General features: G+C 36.2%; 3 protein-coding genes and 1 long non-coding RNA gene across 4 annotated transcripts; 2 read left to right on the forward strand and 2 right to left on the reverse strand.

Moving 5' to 3' along the window:
• Positions 1 to 1,256: 1,256 nt before the first annotated feature.
• Positions 1,257 to 3,345, reverse strand: MED11 (mediator complex subunit 11). The gene is made up of 3 exons (XM_072303832.1): positions 3,121 to 3,345; positions 2,197 to 2,340; positions 1,257 to 1,620 (listed from the first exon to the last, which is right to left on the reverse strand). Exons 1-3 carry the CDS (start codon positions 3,203 to 3,205, stop codon positions 1,436 to 1,438), a joined length of 414 nt encoding a protein of 137 aa, XP_072159933.1. The 5' UTR covers positions 3,206 to 3,345; the 3' UTR covers positions 1,257 to 1,435.
• Positions 3,346 to 3,512: 167 nt separating this feature from the next.
• On the forward strand, positions 3,513 to 13,818 carry LOC109030240 (uncharacterized). The gene has a single exon (XM_019041100.2). The coding sequence runs from the start codon at positions 3,984 to 3,986 to the stop codon at positions 5,826 to 5,828; it is 1,845 nt and encodes a 614-aa protein (XP_018896645.2). The 5' UTR covers positions 3,513 to 3,983; the 3' UTR covers positions 5,829 to 13,818.
• Positions 13,819 to 14,037: 219 nt separating this feature from the next.
• Positions 14,038 to 18,041, reverse strand: Sem1 (Suppressor of exocyst mutations 1). Its single transcript, XM_019041171.2, has 3 exons — positions 17,828 to 18,041; positions 17,234 to 17,330; positions 14,038 to 15,427 (listed from the first exon to the last, which is right to left on the reverse strand). Exons 1-3 carry the CDS (start codon positions 17,928 to 17,930, stop codon positions 15,388 to 15,390), a joined length of 240 nt encoding a protein of 79 aa, XP_018896716.1. The 5' UTR covers positions 17,931 to 18,041; the 3' UTR covers positions 14,038 to 15,387.
• A 33-nt stretch (positions 18,042 to 18,074) lies between these two features.
• LOC140225290 (uncharacterized) lies at positions 18,075 to 20,828 on the forward strand. The gene is made up of 2 exons (XR_011900416.1): positions 18,075 to 18,249; positions 19,544 to 20,828. It is a non-coding gene; the product is annotated as an uncharacterized lncRNA (long non-coding RNA).
• The last annotated feature ends 1,654 nt before the right edge of the window (positions 20,829 to 22,482 follow it).

Raw genomic sequence — 22,482 nt, forward strand, 5'->3', positions numbered from 1 at the left:
AATTTCAAATTTTTTTATAGAATCATCACAAAGAAACTAGAATAGAAAATATAAACATCAAATAGAGCTTACACGTATCATTAAATGAAAGAATCACATTTACAATTTATTTACATCAGGTTTAAAAATCCTAGCAATCCCTGAGAGTCGACAAAAACTGGACGTATTTCTGCCAAACGGAACTATGTGCTTATGACAAGAGCTCTGTTATGCATATATTCTTATGGGCCTCAGGGCTCTTGTCTTAATGCACTTAGTTCCGTTTGGCAGAAATACGTCCAATTTAACTCCTACAGAAAGTGGTCCCATCGAAAGTGATTTGGTGAAGAGCAACAATTCCGAGTAGTTTTGACTCCTCAATGACAGAGGAATAATAGATAGAACTAGCCGAAAAATTAAGAAATGAACGATGTCAGGCAATAGCAGGCGGCAGAGTAGTGCTCTGTACTAACAAATTGTTTTCTTTTTTTGTCTCAAATTTTTATGATACATTTTCATTAAAACTAAAATAATGCGCAATCAGGCTAGAGATTTAGATCGCGTCACAATTAAAGTGATAAATACATTCATATATCGATATCAAGAAAGCTATTACTACCAGACTACTCAGTACCTCGGACAGCAACTTCACATCCATACAAACAAAATTTGGATTTAAATTTGAATTTAAATCTTTTGAGATATTCTAAGCCTTAAAAAACTCCAAGAGCTTGGATATGATAAAAAGAGCAAAAGCAAAACATTTTTCTTCTCTTCAAAAGATTAACCAAGGAATCAAAAGATCACGATCTCCATTTTTTTTTAAATTGTGATGGAACAAACAGTATTTCATAAAGCTGGAGGAAAAAATTATCTGATTCAAGTTAAATCTTTTTTCTTCCCTGATAAAAATGACCTGTAGATCAGTGCTAAAATTCCAGCTGATTGGTTAAAGTTTATACCAATCTCAACTGACGTCAGTGGGAGATTTAACTAATGTCAGTTGTGATAAGGTGAACATTCAATAGTTCTACTGCAATTCTGACACTGCTCTACTGATCATTTCACTAAGGTGTTCAGTGTGCAAACCAGGACCTCAGTTCATCCTTATACTTTTGACTATAAATACAAATTAGAATTATCATATTCTGTTTCCATAAATAACGTAAAGTTACACTAATTAAACCCCACAATGAAATGAGTTATTAAAAATGCATAAATAGTTCACAACAGCACAAACTAACAAGTCGTCTTTCAGATGTAAATGGCAAAAAAAGTTAAAATGAGTGACATTTAATGATGTGTTTTTACAAGCACCTCAGACCCGCTGATCAATTTCAACAATTGCTTCAGCGTTAAAACACCTTGAAGGAACAAATTGGTATAACTCAAGATAACATCAAAAAGGCGCAAAATGCTTCACAGAAATTGTGATTGTTGGTGTCGCTCTCAAAAATCACTGTTTTGGACCGGGTGGCGGAGGAGCTTGATTCATTCGTTCTTGACTTTGATTCATGCGTTCCTTGTTTATTCGACTGATCCTGTCTAGCTCCATCACCCTACTCCGAACATGTTCAAGTCTGTGCCACGCCATCTGCAGGACTTTCTGAGAAGCGTAGCCTGATCCTTCATGAGGTTGACCTGAAAGAGAGAAGAACTTAAGTAACCATGCCTACTATATTTCTAGGTGAAGAATTGCTGACTTCTTTAAAAAAATACTTATTTTGAAATCGAACAATCCATGTGCCAACTTCAATGAAAGCTGGGCTGAAAAGTGAGATTTTCTGCATTTTTACACACAATATCTGGTTAGAAATGTGACAAAATCTTATCAATAATTGAGGAGATCTTTTACTTCCTTGCAGGCAAGGAAGACAAGACACAAAAAGAATTAAATTCCCCTATTTCCTAAACAGTGAGAGCAAGCGTTGCAGCATCCACACAAACACAGCAAAAATCCCTCATTCCCATATGAAAACTTAAACAAAAGGGCTGAAAAAGTCACTTTTCAGTCCTACTATGAGAGATCAACATTTAAAAAGCTCATAAATTTAGCCCAGAAGTTCAAGATAAACAATTCTGTCAAAGTAAAATCAATTTCACTTAAAAAAAAAGGGGAAATAAATGAAAATCACTTGAGATGTTACAAAATATCTTTCAAAAAATTGTATAAAATTATCAGAGGAGTATTGAAGTGTTAAAGTAAACAGTAATTACCTGTTGACACTTGAGTTAGGTAGTTGATTTGTTCTGTTAGTTTAGATTCAACACTGTTCAATGTTTTAAAGAACTGATTTGTCTGCGTTTCTGCCTGTTTCACACTTGACTTGTTCTCTTTACTCAGTTCAGAGAATGCAGCTCCTGAAACCAAAATTTGCACTCAAAGATAGTAATATAACTCAAAAAAGCTGATTCACTAGAAAATTTGTTGGTGTATTATAATCTCTCTTCTAGGGTGCCACAGCATCCTAGATGCATCTTTCAATTATCATATCACACTGTAAGAGATAAAGCGAAAAACAAATCTCCGCTTCAGGCAGTCTTCATTGAGCTATGAGAAAAACAAGACAATCATTTTATTTTCTCAGAATCTTATGAAGGGTTTATTTGAAAGCTGTAATATATTACCGAAACGGCCATTTTCTTATTAAACATCTACCATAATTCTTCATAGTAATAGAGCTCGCACATCACATGTTGAGACAAATTTCAAAGTATTCTTTATGTCGCCACTTGTTAGTGGTGCCATCTGACTGAATGTATTAACCTGTTGAGTGGTGCTAATTCTGAGATAATCAGAGATTGACATTCGTTTCGACATATGATACGCGAACTCTAACGGCTGCGTATGCAGTGTTTTTATTTTAGAACAGATTGTAAGGCCATCTACTTATTACAATGCTCGGCACTTTTTACTAGGTTGTGCACTATTTCTTGGGAGCCAGTTTACCTGAATTTATATCATTCATGAGTTCATGGGCCAGTACACCAAGCATCGTACGTAAAGTGTTACAGCTTAGTACAGCGATATTCTGGTGAGTTGCTTTGGATGCCAGTGGTGGCAAACATGAGGAGTAACCTGTTTTGGTTACAAACGTCTTCCGAAAGTATTATTGAAAAATATTTCAAAACTAAACATACCTGCAGCTTGAAGACAGGTGATGATATCTTTCTCAATGGCATCCAAAGCTTGAATACGCTCCATGGGCGCGCTTGTTTTGTTCATAATGGAAGATGCACCAGTTAATTTCTTCACTGACGATAAAAAGTCTATCAAATCTATTCCAATATAAGTAAATAAGAGGGAGAAACAACCGAACGGAGTGGTTTATCAGCGGCCGAAGCGAAATTGTAAATAAATATTTAACCTTAAAAATTCTGCAAACGTTGACCATACATGCAACATACATCAGTGCCGGCAAGCATCGCGCATCAAAAGAGGGGGAAGGGAAGGGCTGAGCTCCCTTCTTCGGATACCTCCCCTACCCACCTGCTACCACCCATTGGTGAAGCCTATATATTCTGTGATTTTACTCACTCCACTCCACTTACAATTCGTCCTATCTCACTCTTTTTGTTTTACATCTCTTTCTCGCGACACATTTGCGCATGCACTGTTGTAATGTCTACCTTGAAAATGATGATGTTCAGCCAAATTGATTGGCTGTGTGTCATTTACGTGCCCCTATCATAAAATTGTGCCGTTATACCGATGCCATTTCCTTGAAATCTTGTGATTTCTAGCTTTGTGCATACAAATATCTTTTCGGGTATCAAAGCAGGTGTCGCGAAACTACCCCAAGCAAGTGCAATTCCGTAGATCCTTTTCTTTTTACGTTCATTTGTGTCGCATGCCTAAAAGTTGCTCGCGAGGAAACGCGTTATCTTCGCGTTGTTCAGTGTTATTGTTTTGTTTCGCGTTTGTTGACAGAATGGGTGTATTTCTGAGCTGGAATCCCTATGCAAAAGTCCGCAATTGAAGGGAATAAATTCTTGCGATTGTCATGAAGAAATCGATTAAACCGAGACTACGCACTAACTCAGCATCCGACTACAAATCGGCGGAGAGATTGGCGGAATACAATAAAGGCAGCAACGAGAGAGTCAGCCCTGACAATCCACATTTCCTGAACGAGACCTGCAGCCAAGATCTAGGATTAGGTATAAGTGGTGAGACTTCGGATGTATTCAGTAGTTTAAACATCAGCAGCCCCACAGTAACCATGAAAGATAAGAAGGTATCTTCAGCGAGCCTCAGTTCTCCTGAGGTTGCAGCTGCCAAACCGAAAACCGTAACGGTGAAACATCCCGAGTCCAATAAACCTAAACCTACTGCAAAGAAGAACAAACCAGTACAAGCCAACATGGATCTTGTCAAAGAACTTATTCGCAGCAAAGAAGAGAATGTCACTCGCCTCGACTTGAGCAAGTCTAACATAACCTCAATTCCTCAAAACATACGCGATGTAACAACATTAAACGAATTTTATCTCTACAGCAATAAACTAGTTTCTTTACCGAATGAAATAGGTTGCTTGGTGAACCTCCAAACTCTTGCCCTGAGTGAAAACTCGCTGACAAGCTTACCTGATTCACTTGTATCACTGAAAAATCTGAAGGTCTTAGATTTGCGGCACAATAAATTGAAAGAGATTCCGTCAGTGGTCTACAACTTGACATCCTTAACCACTTTGTTTTTACGATTTAATCGTATTCGCCATGTAGATGATGAGATTAGTAATTTAAAGAAACTAACTATGCTAAGTCTTCGAGAGAATAAAATCAAAGAACTGCCTGCAGGAATGGGTGAATTGACTAATCTAACCACGCTGGACGTCTCTCACAACCATTTAATTCGTATTCCTGAAGAAATAGGAAATTGCGCTAATTTATCGACTCTTGATTTGCAGCACAACGATCTCTCAGAGATTCCAGAAACGATAGGTAACCTTCAAGCATTGACTCGCCTAGGTCTACGCTATAATAGATTAACCTGTGTGCCAAAATCTCTCAGTAATTGTAAACACATGGATGAATTTAATGTTGAAGGTAATGCCTTAGTTCAACTCCCTGAGGGGCTTCTGACCTGTCTGTTAGAATTACAAAGCATAACATTATCTCGTAATATGTTCTCTGCCTATCCATCAGGAGGCCCTGCTCAATTTACTACCATTAACTCCTTAAACATGGAACATAATAAAATAGACAAAATTCCATATGGCATATTTTCCAGAGCAAAACATCTCACTAAATTAAATATGAAGGAAAATGAATTGACCTCTTTACCTCTTGATGTAGGCACCTGGGACAATATGGTTGAGCTTAATCTAGGTACAAATAAGTTAAGTAAGATTCCAGATAATATTTCAAACCTGCAAAATTTAAAAGTCTTGATCTTATCGAATAATGCTCTGAGAAGAATACCCTCAAGCATCGGTAACTTGAAAAAATTGCGGGTTTTAGATCTTGAAGAAAATAAATTGGAGGCTATTCCTAGTGAGATCGGGCTTCTGCGAGATTTACAAAAATTAGTGATGCAGTCCAACCAACTGACATCCTTACCTAGAGCCATAGGCCATTTGTCCAACCTGGTATTCCTGTCTGTAGGTGAAAATAATTTGAACTGCCTCCCCGAGGAAATCGGGACTTTAACTAATTTAGAAAATCTGTATCTTAATGATAATCCAAACTTAAATAGTTTACCGTATGAACTAGCTTTGTGTACTCATCTGCAAATCATGTCAATTGACAACTGCCCACTGGCTCAAATCCCTCCAGAAATTGTTGCTAATGGCCCATCCTTAGTGATCAAATACCTGAAAATGCAGGGACCCTATCGAACCATGTGAAAGGAGGAGCTCCTTTCAAATATCTAGGTACGGTTGAGTTTCACATCGTTCCAAGGTGATTTTTCAAAATCAGGTCTTTATTTAACTTTTCTAGTACCTACCTGTAGGTAGACTTCAAGTTAGTAAGCATACAGGTATCTATTGATAGTAAAACTGCAAAAGCGAGGAACTCTGCTTTCAGAGCTGCAGACATCCTGTCTTTGTTCAGGGTGTCTACAAGTCCGGAAAGTACCAAAGAAGTATTGATTTTTTAGGGCAGTCTGGAATTACTGAAATAGTGCAGAAATTTTGCTAGAATATCCGACATTTTTTCATTTTTTTGGAATTTTTGTCGCAATTTGAGCAAGAAATTCAAATTTTTCGAATTTTGTCAATTGGAGGTACTGAAAAATTACTGAATATTTAATGTGAAGGAGGTACTGAATTTCTTGGGAAGCACTGATTTTTGACCAGCCTGTTTTAGTAGACACCCTGGTTTATTTTCTAGATAGAAAGCTCCTTGACATCCCATCTTGAAAACTGAGGGAATAGTTATTTTGTTGTGAAGAATATACTGTTAAAATTTTAAGCCATGTTGGTTCAATTTCCTTTGAAAAATTAAATATCAGAAATTTTGAACCACCACAATCGATACCCAGATGCATTTTTGCAGTTTTACCATCGATATGCAATTCATCGGACTATCTACCTACCTGAGTTTTACTCATCGAACGCCTATATATACTTTTCCAAAAATATTTAGTTTTAAGACCTACATTGTTTAATTTTTTTGTAAATTTGTCGCCACGATAACTTACTCAGACTGATAGACTGAAGTTCTGAAAACATCAGTGCCCATTTTAAAGCTCGGATATTTAAGAAACCTTTCCTTTCTTAACGGAATAAAAACGAATATTTACCAATGATTGTGCCGAAACTGTATGGAAAATCATTACTTCATTAGGTTACTAAGAGTAAAATTCTAGATTGGACTCATGATACCTACGAATGCATGCCCTTTTAACTCATACATCACATACCGTGATCCTTATGTAAATAAAATACAGATAAAATTGTTTCATGCTGAAAGTTGATGCTTTCAAGGATATGTTTTTAATTTTCTGTGAAATTGAAGTTCGTACTCTCTTAGTCGACCGTTTAAATCAGAAATCTGGAGAAGCCCCTTAATATTCATTTTGAACAGACGTAATGTCTCTTAGGAAAAATTGATGACTAAATTTGGAAAACAAGGTGTGTGATAAAAAAAAATGATCTTTCTCCTTATTTTTGCTCTTACCTGAAGTGAGCTTTTTGACCGTAAAACTGCAGAAATGTGTATCTTGGTATGCAGCGTTGCAGACTTCCTGTCATGGTTTATTTTCTACGGAAAATTACAAAATGTCATTTTTTTAAAACATTAGTGATTTTTCTTCTCTGTGTAATGAACACTCAGTGAAAATCTCAAGCCATTATGTTGGTTTGGTGTCCCTTTAAAAGGCGAAATAGGAAGAAGATTTCGTAATGCTGCAACCGAGATATGCATTTTTGCAGTCTCACCGTTGTTAATTCAAATCACTGGTTAAAAGTTATTTTTCAGTAATGCTAAGAATTTAAAATTTTTCTGCTGTATGCACCCACACAGCTTTTTTTTTTCTGTCCAAATGTATGCATTCAATGTAAGAAGAGCATCTTTCCCAATGGCTTAATTTGAACTGTTCTTCTTTTACGCTTCGCAAGTCAACTGTCGACTCTGAATTTTTCAACTTTGGTCTGAATCTACTCTCTTCTTGTCAAGTACCTGGGAAATTTTCACAGAAATCTAAGGCTTGCTGTTTTTGATGCAGACCTTCAATATCTCCAACAATGTCTGATCTTACTGATGCGGTTATCACTTCGATTTTTTTTAAGGAAATGATGCTATCCTTACAGTTTATTCAGCTTGTGCTGATTTTAATCAACAGTTTTCTGGGGCGGGCACCATAGCTTTTTTCTGAATGTAAATATTGATGGTGCAACGAAAGATCATGCATCTTAGTAGCGGTGTAGCCAGTTAAACCTCTATTTATAATTCAGTTTTTCTGGATACATCTATCAGCATCACTGATTCCGATTTTTTTTCTCCATAAAATTTGAACTTAACCAGACTTTTGCAACCTTTGAAATCAAGCTTCGCATCTTCCTAGTTTCTCCATCAATGTAATACTCATTTGCTGATTGTAAGTGTTGTCTATAACTTTGTCAATTTGTGGAAAAGCTATTCTGTAAATGTTCATTGCAATGGGTACATATGTATAAATCTGATAGTGAGTTTGTCAATTTGGAATGCTAAAAAAAGCTTAATACTTACTGTTTTCAAGATTAATATTCTGTTTACAAATTTTGTTGGTTCCATTTATATTGTTGGAACAAAATTTCAGATTGGTGCTATAAAAACGTGAGTTCAAATGAAAATTATTTATTTTTTTAAAAGCCAGCCTGTAAAAAAAACACAACTGATGTTTAGTTGTCTTCAAACCATACGTCATGTCAGAATTAGATTTTATGCATTACTGCATGACCATTAATGAAATTCTCATCGTCATAATAATTGAAATGGAATTTTAACATTAATTCCCCTTTTTATCAAACAAATTTTCTCTCCAAAAATCATGATAGAGGTGAACTTGAAGCGACTTAAAAATATTTGTGAAATTAACTAAGCCCATTATGAAACCTCTTAGGTGACCTGACCGTAGTAGTGTTAAATTTTAAACTCTATGAAATGGGTCGTTGAGACAGTATGCATTGGTAAACCACTATCATCATTACTTATCTTTCAATACAGTTCAGCCTTATTTCATTGCAAGGTCTGCTGGGAAGAATACTGATTTCTGTTAGTCTATACCTGATAAGAAGAATCCTTCCGCAAAACATCAGTACCTTTTCCTGCAAGGAAATTTTATGTACCTACCTTTGTGAGGAAACCTTTATCAATTCTCTCTGAAATCAAGTTTGTGCAATTGTCTTCAATATATCTGTAGCTAAGAGTCAAAGAGACATAATCGGGAATTTTGGATGAATTGAGACATTTGTATTCTCGGCGAACTTAGTAAGGGATCTGCATGCGTAGAAGCAAGAATGTGAAGGCGCTCAATGCCCAAAGGGTTGTGGTTCGACAGAGGGTAGTGAAGGTTCTACATGTGTAAAAAAAAATATGTTTTTGTCTTCAACACCAGGCCTATAATACAGAGTTTTTAAATTTTCAAAATACGCTGCAGACAATGGAGCCTTTGTATGTTTTCCCCCTGTTTTCTTGAATCTGTTGAAATATGATTACAGTCCTTTGGCCCTTAGTTACAACTATGTCACTATTATTTAAATGCGATTAATTATGTTTGGTGTAATAGCAAATAACTGTAATCCGTCTTGAAAGTGATACCCACTTATTACAAATTCGTTTGAAGGTGCAATATCCATACCAAGGGCTGGCTAGAACTGATGCCCTGTGTTTTTGTCTTTTGATATCAGAAAAGAGAGGGACCATATAAAAGAAACTCTTTGTGTGGCATTGCTCTAGGTTCTGCCTTTAACTCGTGCAAAGGCTTGAACGAACATTAATCATTTCCTCAGTAGGTTTTTAGAGATTATTAAAGGCCATCCTGGTTGTGTTAGGGGTTACAAAAGGAGGAAGACCTAAATGACACGATTTGTCTTACAGTTTCATATACCTACCTTGCATATTAAAATAAAAAAGAAAAAATGTTATCCAAAAGACAGTTCTCTCAGCCATAGACCTAGGTTTGAGAGGTATTGAAATAGTGATTCAAAATTAAATCGGACTGTCCAAAAACCTTTTTCGACCCATTTTCGAGCTGATTGTTTTAAATTGCATGCATTTTCACTACTTAATTTAAGTTTATGAATCATAAAATTGTGCAATCGAGTTGAGGCAATGATTGTGATGATTCTACATACAATATTGAATTTTCAAAGCTGCCTGATTTTTACAGTCAATATGTGTATGTGGTGAATCAAACAGCAGTAGAATGAGATCTCCTGAAAAAGCTATACTTAAATACTTCAATTTATGTAGTATCTGGCCCTAAGATGATTTGTATGGATTAAAAGCAGGATCAGCCTATCAGCATTTCACGTTGCTTAATTTTCTCTTGTATTTTATTTTTTTGTTAGAGAACTTACCCACTTAAATGCTTTTAAACTCTGTGAATTGTCTCTAGATTCTGAAGAATACACCCACAGAATTTCAAGTTTCAGTGTTGCTTGGTTTTTTTTAACAAAAATAGAACTTCAGAAAATATTAAGCCATGTCTGATGTATGAGGCTGATTCTTGTTGTTAATTACGTTTACTTTACATAATGTTCATGCTACTGTTCTCTATATGTGAATTTGACTCAAAGTTTCTGTTTGTAATGAGTGTCCATTTTCTCCATAACTTTTAAAGGCAACGTATTCAATGCTTAGAGAGGTTTTGAATCCCGTGATATCCCATACTACTCAGGATGGTGTTCTTAACCTGCTGTATTTTTATCGATTGAACTCAGTGCCAAATACGAAATTACTTACTAATGATGACGAGTAGAAATGCCCTTTTACTGTTGCTTTTTATATCCTTTTGTTATCAGTTTTGATCTTTTCTCCTTACTTTGAAGGTGCCCAATTGTAATTGGATGAGTTCATGCAAAAAAAGTCAGGGACTGTTCACAAGATACTTTTATACACTGGAAATGGGATTTATTTACTCCCCTAGTAACGAACCTGTAATATGGGTTTGCAAAAAATTTCCTAGTGCTTATCTCAACCCTACCCCCCCCCCCCCCCACCCCCCATTTAGCATTTTGGAAGGAGTTTTGGCTTTAGGTAACACAGCCCTGAATGCCCGTACCCCTCCTGTAACGCATTGGTTATGCAGGTTCCAACTCCATCTCCTCAGTATTTTTTGAACAAACCCTTAGTGTCCATGTTCTGTGTGCAACACAGGTGATTCTCGGCAGACTTTTTTTACATGATCTCAAGTCAACAAAATTTTAAAATGTCTAAATGAAGATTTTTAGTTTTTATTGCCCATTTTAAATCGTTTGCTGAAACGTCAACATTTGTGCCAATTTTGTATTCTTCCACTGCAGTATTATCGTTCTTATCATTTTCTCCCCCTTTCTTTCTAATGGTTATCAGTAACCATGCTGGTGGACTGTTGTATCTATTTTTATACTCTGATCTTATTTTAACACAAAAAATGTGACCCACATACTGCAAGTAATAGGACGGTATAAAAGTGTTGGGTCTACACTATTTTGCAGGAAAATCATAGCCCAAAAATTAGCATAATGAACACATAATGAATTACAAAATGAACTGTACTGGGTTTCTGTACAAGACTGAGGGCTTTAACTCATCAAAAACTACCTAGAAACTCGTTACTTAGAGCTCATTTTGTTTTGGATTGTTTGGCTTTGATTTGCCAGCAGAAATCAAACCCAGTAATATTCTACCATCCTGTTACTGTTATTTTAATCCAGAGTCTGTTTCTTTCCTTCAAAATTTTATTACCTATGTACTAACTAAAAGGATTAAACCAGATACAGCTTAACTGCGTTTAACATTGCCTAATTTCCTCTATTATTTCATTTGTCTTACAGAGAACCACCCAATAGAATGTCTTGAAACGTTCTGAAATTTTTTTCTCTTTTATAAAGAGAGTGCTCACAAAATTTCAAGTCTGAACGTTGTTTAGTTCTCTATTTAAAAAATACAACAGCAAAAAAAATTATGCACTATCTGATGTAGTTAGGCTGATTCCGGTTCAATTGAACTACAGTTTACAACTAGGAACTACAATTTCTGCTTCAGTTTAGGAACAGCGTATGTACCATTAGTTTCCCTATGCACATGAGCATTTGAACCGATGAGCCAGGAATTGTAGTTCCTGATTGAGGAATGTAGTCCAATTTGTCCAATCAATGATGAAGATATTCCTGAAGTGACAAAGCATGTTTAAGTCCTCGTCAATTTCGGCTCAAATATGTAAATATCTATGTCATTTTAATTATTTTACCGTTATTTTTTTATCACTACTTTTAATGTGTATTTAAATGAGCCTCATGAACCCCATAGCTAATTATGTTATTTGTCTGTGTTATTTTAATTTTAATGGTGAAAAAAAAAAATTATTAGTGTATTTGATTTGTATGATAAAATAATTTATGAACATCATCGTCGTGCGTCGAAACTTATGATGATCTATTATTTTGAATCGAATGCATTACATTTTCTTGTATGTGCTAATTATTAAGGCGTCTAATTACGCATCACTGTCACAGGTTTTTCACGTTCTTGAAATCGAGATTCCTCTAAATGCAACAACTTATTGAAGGTTAAACTTAGAAAGCAAGTACCTCAATGGGCTTTTAGACAAGGTTTGAACTAAAGACTTGACATGCAACATGTTACCTCTACGAAATTTCACAAGGAAAACTAATTGCACCACAAAAAATCTGGAAATCAACCTCTAAACAAGATGTTTTAATAATTAGCATAGGTTAAATAGCAAAAATACAAATAATGCCATTCATAAAGTCTAATTTCCATTTGATCTGTAATAAAAAGATTCATCAGTGTATCATTCAGGAGTTGATTTCTGTGTTACCTGTTGTGTAAATAGTTTTCCACAAAAGATTTTGATGAGAAAGCATGTGACTTTTTGCCCCTTCCGACCTTGTCTATTGTGGCCCAACGCTGTCCTACAAAATTTTATTCCTTTTATTTCTTGGAAGGAGAATGAGCTATGTTAATTGCTTGAAATTTCCACTGAGTGTTTTCAAGTTAGAGAAGAAAATTGTGGAAATTTCAAAAAAAATCTAGCTGATTGGCTCTCCGAGTGAATCCAAACGCATTACTGGAAGTCTGTATTGTTTTCAACAGAGTTACAAAGTTTCCGAGTTTAGTCGTTGATATTTTTCTCATTTTTATTGCTACTTTTGACTGACCTAAAAATCAACTTTTATGCATGAATTGTTGACTAATTAGTTCTTCAAATTGATTTCCAGTTGGGTAGAAACTTGTAGCCTCCATAAAGATATTGATAGAAATTGAAAACGATTTGTCCGCATTATCGGCATCATGAAATGTCTGTTCTCCTATAGCTCTGCACAGAAAAATAGCACTCTTCATCTGTAGTCAAATTTTTAAAAGACACTCTTTAAAAATCGAAATATTCTTTATCAAAAGTAAATTGTTCAAGTCAAGTTCAGTCCAATTTTTCTGTGTTATTTATAAAACCGTTGATTTCTCTAGTACTGAATTTTTCTAAGAATCATTCAAGCTTTGCATGAGAGAGCCTTTTAGTCGATTTCAAGGCTCTCTCATATCCATCAGCAAGAGAATAACTTCTCTCATTAAAAGAGTAGAAAAGGGAGCCCCTATATTTGTGTGAACATACCTTTTTCTTAGCTGCTGTTCAGTGTCTAAATTAAAACTGCAGGATTCCCTTCAAAATTTAATTTCTGGGAAGGAGTGAAGTACTAATAAAGAGACTTCATTTTACAGTCCCTTGAACTTTTAGTGCCGAAGACCTCTAATGTCAAACCCTGAAATACTGGTTATCGTAGGAGAACTAAGTCTGTTATGTTGTTAATCGGTTGGAAGAAAAGTGTACTTTTTATTGCAACTCAAATAATAATGAACTGTTGAATTTCTTGGATTAAGTTTAATGTACAGAAAAATTGAAACCTATACTTGTAAGATTCTGCAAAGAAAACAGTATGAAAAATTTGTTGCCTCTGTGTATATATAAGCACATATAAGTATTATTTATGAGGGGAACAAATTTTCCAAACGATAATGGACGAATGTATCCATACCCTCCCCTCCCCCTCCCCCCAGGTATACCACCTCCATTTTATTCTGTTAACTTTGATGTGATTCACTTGTCATTGTTAAATGTTTAATATTATCCATGTTTATTGACAACCCTGATAAAAAAAAATAAATAAATAAATATTTTATTGAAAAGTGCACCTTGTGTTATTGTTTTCTATAATCCAAATCGTTGTGCTTCTTCTTTTCATCACTCACAATATCTTAAGCAGTTTCAATGATGTATACATATGGCTTACTTTCTTGCTAGGAAAGCACATTTGCATTAAAAAATTACTCTCTAGTAGCACTGACTGTTTAATCTGAATTTTAAAAAACAAGAAAGATCTGGTTAAAAGTGGGAATTAGGAAACCAACTTTGTTTTTTTTTTGAAGAAAAATGTATGAGAGTTTTACTTCAACTTTCTACAGCATGATGTCACTTTGCCATAACAACTTGCGTTGGTTTCTTAAAAATTAAACTATTTCTCTGCAACTCTGTTTACTTGTTGTATTTGACGTGACTGTTTTGACTGTTGTAGTTGACGTGACGTATTTTGTCTCACAGTAGTGGCACAAGATACGGACTGCTTTTTTCTCAGTATACGCCAGAGGGAGGAAGGAAAAAAAGTGAAAAATAGCTTAAGAAATAATAATAATTTTCTTCCGTAAAACTTGTTTTTGGTGATTAGATCAAGGGTCATCTTGATTCATCAATGAACTAATGACATATTGTCTTTCGAGACCCTGATTCATCTTAGCATCTATTCATTGTTTTGGTTTTTTTTAGTGGGGGTTACAAAAGATTAAAAAATCCTGATGATTTCATAAAAAAAAAAAAAAAAAAAAAAAAAAAAAAAAAAACCTACGTCTGCTAATTGAGGATACCTAACTCAGATAGCAGGAAAGTGAAGATGTCAGGTAGATAGTGCTTGTTATGTACCAAAGATAGAGGCTATTAGGAATTCCAAGTGGAACTCTGAAACAGAGCCATCTCTGTTTAATCTGTGCAAAATTGAGTTTTTTCAATAATGTAATTTCTGAAGCAGGAAGATTAAAAACAGGTGAATTTCTTATCGACAGTGTAAGTTGGCAATTACATAACTCGGTTTGCGACGTCGCAGACTTCTTGTCTCACTTTATTTTTTAAACGGAAAACTACTTAACGGCAAGTCTTTAAAACTGCAGTGATTTTTCTTCTCTTTGCAAAAAAAATTCTGGATAAACTTCAAGGAATGATGTCAATTTGTTCTCCTTTAAAAAGGTAACATAGAGGCGGAGATTTTCAGACACCGCAAACAAGTTATCATGTTATGTGATTGCCGACTTACACCGTCGATATGCAGATTAAGCAGTTAGGAGAGAGACTTTTCTGATGTTCTCATCATGATTATTGAGTAATTTTCATTGGAAACAGCATCCCTGTTTGTTCTCGCCAACTTTTTCAACAGACCCACTTGCAAGATGAGAAAAGTTGGAGGCTCTTAATTAAATGATTTCAACAATTGTCCTTTTTTTAACAGAAAAATGTATATTAAAAAATAATTAGAATGCTAATTGAGATTAGAATTTTACAAAATAAAGAGGAAATTAATTACAATAAACAGAATGAAAGAACTTTAAATAATACAAACATTATCCATCATGATTCTTCGCAGCAAATAGTTCGATGCGACAGCATACGATAGTCATTCATTCCAAATCTTTTCAAAAGCTTGTTGGTGCCATTTACAATGAGACTGGGAATTTCTGCTTCTCCATCTCCGCCCTACAACAGATTCACGGTAAAAGTTAGTAACAATATTTCGTTGAAAAATTGGCAAAGATGCTCTGGTCCCTCGCCACTAGAGAGGCAGAGAGTCACTGCCTTGGAGTATTTTTTAAATGTGGAGACGCAGTCAAAATGGCTCCTTAGGGTTTGCCGAGGCCTATCAACCTTCAACAAAAAATCAAGCCAATAACCTGAGTCCACTTCTGACCCACCACTTTTTGTGTCAAAAACTAAGTTCAGGAGTGTGATTTGATTTAAAGCATTTTCAAAAATTCATGGTAATCATTCTCAACATTTCTTGGACTATTTTCTTTACCTTTATTTATACCTTCACCCAAAAATTTGTCCAATTGCTTTTTGATTTTTAATTTAAATCACAGAGCATCTGCTACCATGGTTGATGAGAGGATCCAATACCACCTACCCATACCTGGTCATTGTTTGATGTTACCTGGTCGTAGTTGCGAAGGACACAAGGGATCGTGAAGGGAGGACTTAAAATAATTGATTTTTTTACAAGAGAAAACGAATTTGTTCCACTTATGGAATTTTTAATTTAAATTCTAAGGAAGTTTGAACGAATTAAGCAAATTTGTATGGCAGAATCATATTTGAAAAGAAAGTAAAAATTATTTAATGTATGCCAAAATAGAAAATGCTTTCTTCCGCAGAATTTATTGTTGCCGGGTAGTGTTGAAAATCAGATAATTTCCCTTTTAAACCCGTGTAAAATATCTGAATTACTTATATTGTACAATCTGGCAATATTGCCGCAGCTAATACCAACACATTCTCACTTGATTTCTCGAATGGCCAGGAATGGTATGTAGGAATTGGAGGATCTGATAATTCCAAGTCACTAGGCAATAAAAAACGAACCACAAAAAGCTGTGAAATAAAAGAGTATTAAGATACAATAGTTTAGAACTCACTAGCTAAGGAAAAAAGCATTAAAAATAATACCCAAACTTTAAGTAAGAGGATGGTAGTACAGCGCTGTGTCAACACTATTCTGCAGGGAAATCAAGGCCAAAAATTTCCATAAGAGTGAAAAATATGATCTTCTAAGAGTATCAATGCAAGACTGAGGGGGAAGAGTGTTCAGCTTGGGCAGAAGCATTGAAATACTAAGCTAGGGTAATGCCGAGAGATCTGTACTGAATTGGATTTTTAGACCTCATTAATTGATCAGACTTGTCAGTTAGCCCAGCTTAGCATCCTGCAAAATCCTAGATGGCATTGAAAATTTGTCATGAACAGTAACAGTCCCTTTTAGTCTTGCACTGCTACTCATATGTTCATACTTACCTTTGACTCAAATGAAAATTTTTGGCTTTCATCTCCCCGCAGAATAGTACATCAGTATTCTACCATCCTGTTAAGGACTGGTAGCACTTCAATGACTAGGCGCAAGGAATGCATAACTCAGGTGCTACGTTCCCAAATCTCCTACCATTTTTCAAGGAAACATATCAAAATTTTTCCTTGCAATTCTTCGTGATTTCTTTCTTTTTTTTCTCCTTTTAATGAGAAGCGAAAGTTTCCAAAAAACGATAGAGACTGGTTATTAGTTTTCCTTCACAAAAGTAAAATGCGAGTGGAGACTTTTAAAGTTGCGATCTGAGATACATTTATGACTTCAGTAATAAACGGATACATTAAATCTAGATACCAATGAAATAGAAATGTGGTGCAGGGCCAAAAGAAGCTAAAACTTAGAGTACATAATCATATAAAACTCTAGACTCCAAATCTGAATCAGAAATTTACTGAATGAAAAACATCAGTTGATGCGGATCTTACCGAAGTTGGACATTGAAGTCATCTTCTACGTTGTCGTCGTCCCAGTTGTCCTCCCAAACATTGATGTCTTTTTCATCTTCATCTTTTCTTGTCCAGTCTAAAAATATTAGAGTAAAATCAATAAACACAATTGGTGACCTATGTTTTTCATGCCTAAACTTCAAACTACTGACTTAGGGAGCTATTTTTTATCCATAACACGTGATGAATTGGGTTATCTGCCATTTGACTTCAGGTCAGGACTGCACCAAACCTATCAAAAACCCAGTTAGGAGGGGCAATCCGAGCGTACCACTGTAACGTAAGGTACTGGCTGAACCGCAACAGTGGGCCAGGATAAAACAGTTACACAGTTTATTGCGATCCTCTATAGTTCTTAAGCATAAAGCTCTGAGGCTTCTTGAAACTTAGTTAGGGTATTTGATCCTCTGGCAAAACTGTCAAGGCTACTGCTTTTACTATGAGAATTTACATGGTAATAGTCAATGATTCTAGGATGAATGAATAATACGATAATTTTATAATTCATTTTAAGAGGTCGAGAGCATTCATGATAAGAGAAACTGCAAAATGTAGAAAAAGAAAGGTTTATACCTTCAGCAGGAAATTCTTCGAACTCATCATCCTCTTCCAGGACTCCGAAGTCCGGTTTCGGTTGCTTGTCTTTCTCAGCTTTTTGGTCTGGAGTTAAGGTCATGTTGAACTGATTGAATTTTTAACTTAAATCAAGAGAAGAGCGGAAAACAACTCAACCAAAAGTGAAAAATTAACTTCGCAAACTCACGATTTTTCTCGAACCTTTGTTCTAAAAACAAGGACTAACAACCTAGCTTTCTTGCTTCTCGCTGCGCCAATCAACAAGCTACACATCTTGGCGCCAATCTAGACCATCTGGTATTGGCTAATCGCAAAACAGGTTCAAAATGTGGCGGGAATATTCGAAATGACGGGACTTGGTCCAAATCACCGCAACCTGGAGTTAATGACAAATTATTAGTTTGTTACCTTCTAGAGAGGTATGAAAGATCTATCTTGTTTCGTGCACTTAATTTCAATGCAAAATTGAGAGCAGAAAATTGTAATTTTCAAGCATTTTCAATTCTTGTTCCTATGCAATTTCCGATGTTTTTTTTTTTTCTTTATGAAAGTGGATGAAAATGTGGTGGGATTTTCCGAAGATAGATAGAAGTGTTCGTCAAAAATAACAATTTAAACTTATAGACACCATTTACGATGTTATACTTATTTACCGAACTATTCTGACATGGTGAGTCATTTTTCCAGACAAGCACTATTTAAGTTTACCGCATTTGACTAAATAGCTGTGAATTGGCACTTATATACTAAGTACTCCGATATTATCACTCCGTTGATGCCTTCCCTTCGGAAACTAGTTTTTCTCTCAGGAAGTGCGTGGGTCACTCAAAAACAACTTGGTCGACTGAAATTGTAAATTCAAATAAAAACACGGGTGAAGGACTCTTCTTCCTTAACATCCCGTCCAAGAAAAATAATATGAGAGGGAAAGGAGAAAAAGAAGAAATAAATGAGCGGAAGAAGAGGAGGGAGAGAGGAAAATCTAAAAAAAGAAAAGAACGAGAGGAAGATAATAGAAAGAGGAAGAAGAGAAAAAGAAGAAATGTGAAAGAGGCGGAACAGTGGTATCATAGTGAAATTGCACGCCCTCTTGGAGCACATACGCCGGTAAGTTGAGACGCTGAACGCTGTTCAATTGCCTTCAATTTCTAGTGTAGGCAAAACGAGCTCCCAGTGGTCGAATAGTGGTATCATCGTGAAATAACGCACTCACTCCCGAAATGCGGAAATACCAGACTGAAGAACCAGCTTTTTACCCACCGGGAAGAGGTTACTTTAATGCCATATCGTCACCTTCCAGCCAAAGTATCACAAGCGCCATGCGACGTTTCAAAATCTCCGCCGCTTTTATATTTTTTACAAAGAAATTGTTGGTCGAATCTGTTCGAAAATTTCACTCAGTTTAATCGGCAGCACAAAGAAAATTCAGTGAAATTTTCGGACAGCTTCGTTGAACAATTTCTCTGTGAAAAATAAAATGACGGCGAAAATTTTTAAACGTCGCACAGCGCTTGTGATACTTTGGCCGGACGGTGACGATATCAGTTCGCCTTCATTATTTAGTGTAGGCAACACGCCCATGCTGAACTTGCGGAAATGCGTATCTCGGTTTGTGGCGCTACAGACTTCCTGTCTTGATTTATCCTCTACATTGAAAACTTCTTATCATAATTCATTTAAAATTTCGGTGATTTTTGTTTTTTTCTATGTTAGGAATATTCTGTAGAAATTTCAAGTCATGGTGGTGGTTCGGTCCTCTTTTACAAATTCAAAGAGGAGCGGAGATTATTGGACACCGCAACCGAGATGCGCATTGTTATATCGCAAAGTTACGTAACGCAGCCTTGGACTCCTCCTTGTAACGCACCCGTGAATCAGGCTATTGGACAGCTTCTCTTCCCCTGGAGTGTCACGTATTTTATAATCAGTATTGAACAGCCTCTATCCCTGCCAAAAATGGTGAGTACAAACGAGTAGAAAATCAAAGTCATATGAATAGAATTTCAATTCAAATGAATAGAAGTTCAACTCATATGAATAGAATTTCAACTTATATGAATAGAATTTTACTCGTATGAGCAGAATTTCTCTATTCACATTTCGCCGACTCATATGACTAGAGATTCCGAATCATATGACTAGACTGAGATTTCAACTAATCACTGGAAAAAAACACATTGGATCTAGAGTCCAGACTCTTGAAAACATTGACAAGAAAAAATACTCTTGATTCAATAGGATTTTTGCTTGAATCAAAACGAAATCCGCTTAAATTAAGAGGCTTGGTTCTTGATTTAAGCCAGATTCTTATTGAATCAAGAGCAATTTTTCTTGGCAATGTTTTTTTTTAAGAGTCTGGACTCTAGATCCAATGTGTTTTTTTTTTTCCAGTGCGACCACTGAAAGCTCGTTTTGCCTACACTAGAAATTGAAGGCAATTGAACAGCGTTCAACGTCTCAACTTACCGGCGTGTGTGTGTGTTTTTTTTTTCCAGTGCCATGTGAGTTCAGCGTTGAATCTACCGTGTCCGCAGGCCCGCCACAAGGGGAGGGATACTGGGTCCCTGGTGCCGGGGCCCGGGCCCCGGAGGGGGCCCGTGTTACCCGTGAAAAACCACTACGAATTCACATGCAACCCTTGTTTCGTAAGAAAAAGTGAAAAATTTATCCTAAAAATTTCGCAAAAGGTGAATAGATTTTCAGAAGTACGCTGGGGCATTGTAGAATTCTTCTTAAATTTTCAAAGAAGTATACTTCTTGGAAAATATCTATCTATTTTCAAGATTTTCAGTACAGAGGGATATTTTTAGTAACTGCGTTTCATTTTCTTCCGTCGTCAGATGCTAAGAGTCTCCAGTCTGGGCATCCTCGACTTCAATGGCTCATGGCTCAACTCCCTTGCCATAGACAAACGAAGGGGGAGTCCAGGGGGGCCTGGCCCTCATAGAACTGAAAATAGTATCATATGCCCCCCCCCAAAAAAAAAAAAAAAAATAAAAGTTTTCCAGATGTTTTGAATGCAACAATTCGCAAGTATTTTGTGCTGAAAGTATGAAAAAAAAAACAAAACATAATTATTCCGCAGAAATTAATGGAAAAATTCTTTATGGAAGCTTCAAAATGCGTCCGATGAGTCGTTTAAATTCTAAAATTTCTCGGGGATGCACCTCGGACCCCCCTCCCCCTCCGTGCTTGGGGCACGGACCTTAAAACTGGTACCAGGGCCCGAGATGGGATGTGGCGAGCCTGCATGAAGGCTATTTCCATTTAAATCTTCCGTCACATTCATACGGCGCAATGATACAACTATTTGAACTCTCCGGAATGCGTGAGGTATCACGCCGCATTTGAAGGCGTTTTCAAATCAGCCGAATCCCGATATCCGAATAATCGTTTTGCATAGTTCATATTCTTTTGTTATATTCCGTGCCATATGTTTAATTATAATCCTCCTTAAAAAACCACCCATTTGCTATGTACAATTGGATTACATTTTGCAAAAAGGAACCACTAGCATTGCAATGTTGCTAAGATTGTGCAACTTCTTTGGTCTTGGAGGAAAACCCCGATTATCCATTCATAGTTTCTATTTTACTCGCTAAAAACTGTATATTTAAGACAAAAATTACCATTTAAATGTCATAGTTTTTCACGATTCCCGCAATTTTATTGCAAAAGATGAAGTTGCACAATCTTAGCACCATTGCAATGCTAGTGGTTCCTTTTTGCAAAATGTAATCCAATTCTAGCTGAAGCGCACTTAAGCGCATTCATGACTGCAAAAATTTCAGAGGAAATCGACAATCCCAGAGTGCATGGAGGCTATCGCCATTAAAATCTTCCGTCACATTCTTACGGCGCAATGATACAACTATTTGAACTCTCCGGAAAGCTTGAGGTATCACGCCGCATTTGAAAGCGTTTTCAAAACAGGCAAGTTCCGTTATGGGAATAATCGTTTTCCATAGTTCATATTCTTTTGTTATATTCCGTGCCACTTGTTTATTTTTAATCCTCGTAGAAAAACCACCCATTTGTAAAGACAATTCTAGCTGAAAAACACTTCAGCTATGCATTCACCACTGCAAAAATTTCAGAGGAAATTGACAAGCCCAGCGTGCATGGAGGCTATCTCCATTTAAATCTTCCGTCACATTCTTACGGCGCAATGATACAACTATTTGAACTCTCCGGAATGCGTGAGGTATCACGCCGCATTTGAAGGCATTTTCAAAACATAGTTCATAATATTTTGTTTCCATTTCTAACCAAATCATAATCCTCCTATAAAAACCACCCATTAAGAAAACATGAGCTAAGAAAACATAGCAATCCTATATGCAAGCGAAATTTACAAAAAAAATTTCATCAGCTTTTCAAAGCTTGATTCCGAGGAGAATACACGCGTAATGAATCATGCTTAAAAACTTAGGTAACGCGACGTTTTATTGTAGCACGCGAAAATATTGACTTTCCATCGGCACTCCAGTTCCATACGATAACAGATTGCGGTGACGTCTCGCAACTTGCAACGTCCTGGCGCAAGGAGGCGTCTATAATTGTAGCATGACGTCGAGAGACTGAAGGTTGTTTACGATTCGGCCGAGATCACACCAGGACGGACGGAGAGGAGGGGTACAACGTGATTGTTG

This window comes from Bemisia tabaci, chromosome 8, assembly GCF_918797505.1.
Source record: "Bemisia tabaci chromosome 8, PGI_BMITA_v3".
Classification (NCBI taxonomy): domain Eukaryota; kingdom Metazoa; phylum Arthropoda; class Insecta; order Hemiptera; family Aleyrodidae; genus Bemisia; species Bemisia tabaci.

Bases quoted from the DNA above. Each gene is read 5' to 3' on its own strand.
- Sem1 (XM_019041171.2), bottom strand. From the start codon at position 17,930: ATGACCTTAACTCCAGACCAAAAAGCTGAGAAAGACAAGCAACCGAAA. The intron at 17,331-17,827 runs GTATAAACCTTT...TAATATTTTTAG, and splicing joins CGAAGAATTTCCTGCTGAAG to ACTGGACAAGAAAAGATGAA. The intron at 15,428-17,233 runs GTAAGATCCGCA...AATCTGTTGTAG, and splicing joins GACTTCAATGTCCAACTTCG to GGCGGAGATGGAGAAGCAGA.
- MED11 (XM_072303832.1), bottom strand. From the start codon at position 3,205: ATGAACAAAACAAGCGCGCCCATGGAGCGTATTCAAGCTTTGGATGCC. The intron at 2,341-3,120 runs GTATGTTTAGTT...TTTTGGTTTCAG, and splicing joins CACCTGTCTTCAAGCTGCAG to GAGCTGCATTCTCTGAACTG. The intron at 1,621-2,196 runs GTAATTACTGTT...TCTCTCTTTCAG, and splicing joins CCTAACTCAAGTGTCAACAG to GTCAACCTCATGAAGGATCA.
- LOC109030240 (XM_019041100.2), top strand. From the start codon at position 3,984: ATGAAGAAATCGATTAAACCGAGACTACGCACTAACTCAGCATCCGAC.